Source organism: Piliocolobus tephrosceles, chromosome 17, assembly GCF_002776525.5.
Source record: "Piliocolobus tephrosceles isolate RC106 chromosome 17, ASM277652v3, whole genome shotgun sequence".
NCBI lineage: Eukaryota > Metazoa > Chordata > Mammalia > Primates > Cercopithecidae > Piliocolobus > Piliocolobus tephrosceles.
In genome coordinates, this window is record NC_045450.1 from 20,551,377 (window position 1) to 20,557,376 (window position 6,000).

Sequence of the window (6,000 nt, forward strand, 5' to 3'; positions counted from 1 at the left end):
GAGCCACTGCGCCCGGCCCTTTTTCTCTTTGAGATAGAATCTCACTGTGTCACTCAGGCTGACGTGCAGTGGCACAGTCATAGCTCACTGCAGCCTGGAACTCCTATGCTCAAGCAATCCTCTTGCCTCAGCCTCCCAAGCAGCACACCCAGCCAGTTTTTAAAAGTTTCTTGTATTGACCGAGTCTTGCTGTGTTGCCCAGGCTGGTTTTGAACTCCTAGCCTCAAGCTATCCTCCTGCCTTGGCTCCCCAAAGTCTTTGGATTACAGACATGAGCCACTACACCTGGCCCTAGTGGGTTTTACTATAGTAGTCATAATGTTGTGCAATTATCACCACAGTGTAATTGCGAACATTTCCATCACCCCAAAAAGAAATCCCGTACCAGTTAGCAGTCCTCCCCCATCCTAGCAACCACTATACTTTTTGTCCCTATAGATTTGCCTATCCTGGAGATTTTATATAACTGGGAGTATACAATTTGTGGGTTTTTGTATCTGCTTCTTACATTTAGCATAACTTTTTCAAGACTTATCTGTGTTGAAGCATGTATCAGTACTTCATTCCTTCTTATTGCTACGTAATATTCCATTTGGTGGGTATACAGCCTTTGTTTATCCACTCATCAGTTGATAGATAAGTTGTATATTTTTTTTTCTGTTACATAATGTATTAATCTTCTTGGGCTGCCAAAACAAAATGCTATAGACTGGGTGGTTTAAACTACAAAAATTGCTGGGCACAGTGGCTCATGCCTGTAATCCCAGCACTTTGGGAGGCCAAGATGGGAGGATCACTTGAGTCTAGGAGTTCAAGACCAGCCTGAGCAACATAGGTAAACCTCGCCTCTACAAAAGAAATTGTTTTAATTAACTGGGTGTGGTGGCACATGCAGTGAGCCATGATCATACCACTGCACTTCAGCCTGGGCAACAGAGTGAGACCCTGTCTCAAAAAAACAAAACAAAAAAAGTTATTTCTCACAGTTCTGGAGGCTGGGAATTCCAAGATCAAGGTGCTGGCCAGTTTGGTTTCTGGCTTGTAGACAACAGCTTTCTCACTGTTTCCTCACATGACCTTTCTCCTGGATGCAAGTGGGGAGACAGCAAGAGAGCTCTGCTGTCTCTTCTGCTTCCTAAAAGGGCATGAGCTCTGTATGATTAGGGCCCAACTCTTATGACCTCGTTTAAGCTTTATCACCTCCTCACAGGCTGCTAGAGTATGAACGTTCCCCTCCAAATCTCATGTTGAACTGTAATCACCATTGTGAAGGTGTCAAGAGGTGGGACTGTTAAGAGGTGATTAATGTTGTTATCATGCAAGTTGGTCAGTCATCACAAAAGTAGCTTTGTTATAAAAGCAAATTTGGCCCCCTCTTGCTCACTTGCTTTCTACCTCTCTTTCTCTTCTGCCTTCTGGCATGGGATAATGCAGCACCAAGGCTGTTGCCAGATGCTGGTGCTATGCTCTTGGACTTCCCAGGCTCTAGAACTGTGAGCCAAATAAATTTCTTTTCATTATAAATTATTTAGTCTGTGGAATTGTCATAGCAACATAAAGTGGCCTAAGACACAGACTGTGTATCTCGAAATGCAGTGCAGTGACATTTGTGAATGAAGAGTTCAACATATGAATTTATGGATGGGGAGCCTAGTGGGGACACAGTATTCAGTCCCTAACATATAATAAACATACTAAGTTCCTAATTTCATAGTTATGAGGCTAAGTTTTAAAAGTTTTTAAGTTATATTTTAAAAATTAACAAAGAATAATGCAAATCTAGGCTGGGCACAGTGGCTCATGCCTGTAATCCCAGCACTTTGGGAGGCCAAGGTGGGCGGATCACCTGAGGTCAGGAGTTCGAGACTAGCCTGGCCAACATGGTGAAACCCCGTCTTCACTAAAAATACAAAAATTAGCCAGGCATGGTGGCAGACGCCTGTAATCCCAGCTACTCAGGAGGCTGACACAGGAGAATCGCTTGAACCCCAGAGACAGTGGTGACAGTGAGCTGAGATCCCACCACTGGACTCCAGCCTGGGTGACAGAGTAAGACTCCATCTCAAAAAAAGAAGAATGATGCAAATCTATAATCTTTTATTTGAAATTTCTAAATCCAAAAAGCTCCAAAAACCCGAAGTATATTTGTATGTTTTGCACAAATTCACTTGATAAAACCTGACCTAGCTGACATGAAGCTGTTTATAGTCTTCATTTCTTCTACTTTTGCACATCCTCAATTAGTTCTGAAAAAGTTCTCACCCTGATTCTCATTGGCTCAAATTGAATCATCTACATACCCTAAACCAACAGTAGTTATTGTGTAGATGGCTTACTTTGATTGGCCATGACTAAGTCTGGACCAATGGCTGTGGCTTGGTGGGGGAAGAGTGCTATGATTGGCCGGAGTTGATCACAGGCCCACCTTTAGAGCCCTGCCAAGAACACCTGGAGGGAGAGGGCCCACGGAGTAGTTTGAGTTCTTAAGGAAACCTCAGGGTGTTCTTCTGGGAAGGGTGATGGGGGACACTGGGCTGGCAAAAACAACAGGTGGTTCACCTCTTTGTGCCCCCTTTTGCTGTCTTTCAGGGGACTTGTATACCCAGGCAGCAGAGGCAGCGATGGAAGCCATGAAGGGCCGGCTGGCCAACCAGTACTACCAAAAGGCTGAAGAGGCCTGGGCCCAGATGGAGGAGTAACCAGGAGAATCACTGTCAGCTAGTCCCAAGCAAAAGGGCTAGGAGGAAAGATTTAAAAAAAAAAAAACAAAAAACAAAACAAAACAAAAAAAACCAACTTATTTAGTTTGGGGAGGGAAAGCATTTTTAGTGTGTTGTAAATCAAATTTTGTATTTCATTTTTTGACTTTTGAAAATATCTTTGCTACTTGGCAGCTATCAGCAGAGACTCTATAGTTGTCTCTTAGGGCAGTATTCTGGGGAAGCGGGGCTTGAAAAAAGCAGCCTAATGAACCAACATACCATTTTGTGGTTCTTTTTTTTTTTTTTTTTTTTTCTTTTTGAGACAGAGTCTTGCTCTGTCACCCAGGCTGGAGTGCAATGATGTGATCTCAGCTCACTGCAACCTCCACCTCCGCCTCCTGGGTTCAAGCGATTCTACTGCCTCAGCCTCCCAAGTAGCTGGGATTACAGGCACACACCACCACACTCAGCTAATTTTTGCATTTTTAGTACAGATGGGGTTTCACCATGTTGGCCAGGCTGGTCTCGAACTCCTAACCTCAGGTGATCCACCCGCCTCAGCCTCCCAAAGTGGTGGGATTACAGGTGTGAGCCACCATGTCTGCCCATTTTGTGGTTCTATTTTCATTTTTCTTTCTTTTTTTTTTTTTTTTTTGTCATGAGATATAAGAAAGTGCTTTTTGCCTTGAATGGATAATTTTAGGGCTCTGCTCACTAGTTGTTTCAGGCTGGACTGAAATCTCAGGCCCATGGAGCCCTGTGTTTTGTGCATCAGGATAAGAAATGAAGCGTTGCATGTTGGCTTTCCAAAGTCACGGGGTGTGTGTTGCTGTGGCTTAGTGCAAAGCGTTCTTTCTCAGAGCATTTAGAGGCATGCATGGCATTTTTTCAGTAGGTGTGAGATTGCACAATACCCAGGCTCCCTTCTACCATGGGGAAGGACCTGCATATTGGCTGTTTTTTAAACTTCTAGTTTAATTTCCTTCCATAATGCTACTGATTTTCTGGCGTACAGCCGAATTCCGTTTTTTTAAGCATGCTTTCTACGGTGGGCTTTTCAAAACAGGTTTGAATTTTGTATGCACACATTTACTACCTCTAACTCCTACATCAGCTAGTGTGGAAGAGGGGTGCACCTCAAAGCTTTTACACATAGGACAGCGGCTTGTAATGTTGGAACCTTTCCTTGGAATGTAGGAGCCTTTTCTCCAAGCAAACACGCCCTGTGCATCTCAGTGGCAGCTTCTACAACGTGACTGCAGTGTCTCTTGTACAGTATTCCTCGGTGTTTCCTTAGCGTCTTGATGTTCTTACGTGAAATCTGCTCCCCAGCCCTGGTCGTTGGCATTTTCTGCTTGAAGCTGGGCTGATTTTCTTGTAATTTGCAGCAGGATGCTTTCAGCAGCAGTCCCTTGGGATTTTATCTAAGCTGTTTGAGGATGAGAGGGCAAGAACTATAAACGCTCATTAATTCCCATAGCCTCCCCAGGGCCAGACAATGGTGATCGTTATTTAATGAGCTTTTCCTTTAAACGGAATTGTGTTCTCACATTAGTATGATTTCATTTGATGTTTCAATAGCAAAGATGCTGGGTGCAGTGGCTTCTGCCTATAATCTCAGCACTTTGGGGGGCCAAGGTGGGAGGACTGTTTGAGCTCAGGACTTCAAGACCAGCCTGGGTAAACATGGCAAGACTCTATCTCTACCAAAAAAAAAAAAAAAAAAAGACAAACTGCTTTGATCAACCCTAAATTCGAAAGCAGCCTCTCTTCTTTTGTTTAAAAGTCAAAACATAAAAAAGCAGAGTATAACATACAAACCATTCTTTTTTTTTTTTTTTTCAGACGGAGTCTCACTCTGTCCCCCTGGCTGGAGGGCAGTGTCGCAATCTCGGCTCACTGCAAGCTCTGCCTCCCGGGTTCCTGCCATTCTCCTGCCTCAGCCTCCCGAGTAGCTGGGACTACAGGCGCCCGCAACCGCGCCCGGCTAATTTTTTGTATTTTTAGTAGAGACGGGGTGTCACCGTGGTCTCCATCTCCTGACCTTGTGATCCGCCCGCCTCAGCCTCCCAAAGTGCTGGGATTACAGGTGTGAGCCACCGCACCCAGCAACAAACCATTCTTAACTGTTCATTAAAATGGGTCCTTCAACACCTTAGTGGGGTTTGTTGTTGTGCTTATGCAGAGAGATTATTTTCTTTTTATTATTATAATTTTTGAAATAGAGATGGGGTCTCACTGTGTTGCCCAGGCTGGTCTCGAACTCCTGGGCTTAAGTGAGCCTCCCACCTCAGCCTTCCAAAGTGCTGGGGTTACAGGCAGGAGCCACTGTGCCCAGCCAGCACTTCAGTGTTGGCTGTTTTGGAGGCATGAACCCATGCAAGCGGTAGTTCCAAAGTTCAGTGTGTACCCTCAAATGAACAATCAAGCAGGTAAAATTACTCTTGAAAAAAATCCCTTAGACCACCCATAAATGACAGTGACTTTTTCAGTATGGACTCATCATAGCCAGTTTTCCTTTTGAAGTTGGAACTGATCACCCTTTTGTCATCTGTACCAGATCAATAGTTGGCTTGTGTTAGATTTTGTGTGTGTGTGCACGTGTTTTAAACCAGTGCATATAAATTGTATGTTAAATGTAAGTAACTTTAAGGTGACTTATCTCTTCACAGTAATCAAGCCTCATATAATTCATGCTTTTTAAATTCAGCCAGCCCCCTATCTCTCTGAACTTTTATTATGTAAATAATTTGTGTTCCCTGATCACTTGTTTAAGTTCTTTGTCGTATGTCATCTCTTCTCTAGCAGGAATTGGCAAACTTTTTTGTAAAGGGGTAGAAAGTGAAGATTTTAGGCTTTGCAGGCCATATGACCTCTGCTGCAAATGCTCAACCTTGCTATTGTAATGTAAAAGCTGCCACGGACACTACGTGAACACGAATGAGTGTGGCTGGTGTTCCAATAAAACTTTATTTACGCAAACAGGTGGCCCTCTGGGGCTGTAGTTTGTCAACCCTTGCTCTAACCCTTGACTGAGAGCTACATAAGCCCTGAGGGCAGGATCCGTCTCAATTTTGTGCTCCCGAGGGCGCCAAAACACAGTGCTTTGGCATAGAGTAGGCACTCAACAAATGTGTCAACAGATGGAGAGCCAGCGCTAGTCAGTGCACTCACTCTTTGAGGCTCTGGTTTCTCCAAACAATGATTCATTGCCTGGATTGGCTGGAACCATCACCCCCGCAATTCTATGCCCCACCCACGTGACCTTAATGCCAGTTGCTGGTCTGTTGCTCTTCCG

The 6,000-nt window shown here is 44.3% G+C and overlaps 1 protein-coding gene across 1 annotated transcript in view; it reads left to right on the forward strand.

Annotated features, from left to right (window-relative positions):
• The window catches only part of EEF2K (eukaryotic elongation factor 2 kinase), an 81,164-nt gene extending 78,391 nt beyond the window's left edge, over nucleotides 1-2,773 (forward strand). Inside the window, exon 18 of the mRNA XM_026455365.1 lies at nucleotides 2,590-2,773. Within this exon, the coding sequence (XP_026311150.1) occupies nucleotides 2,590-2,699 (110 nt within the window). The 3' untranslated portion in view covers nucleotides 2,700-2,773. The remainder of the gene's footprint in view (nucleotides 1-2,589) is intronic.
• The last annotated feature ends 3,227 nt before the right edge of the window (nucleotides 2,774-6,000 follow it).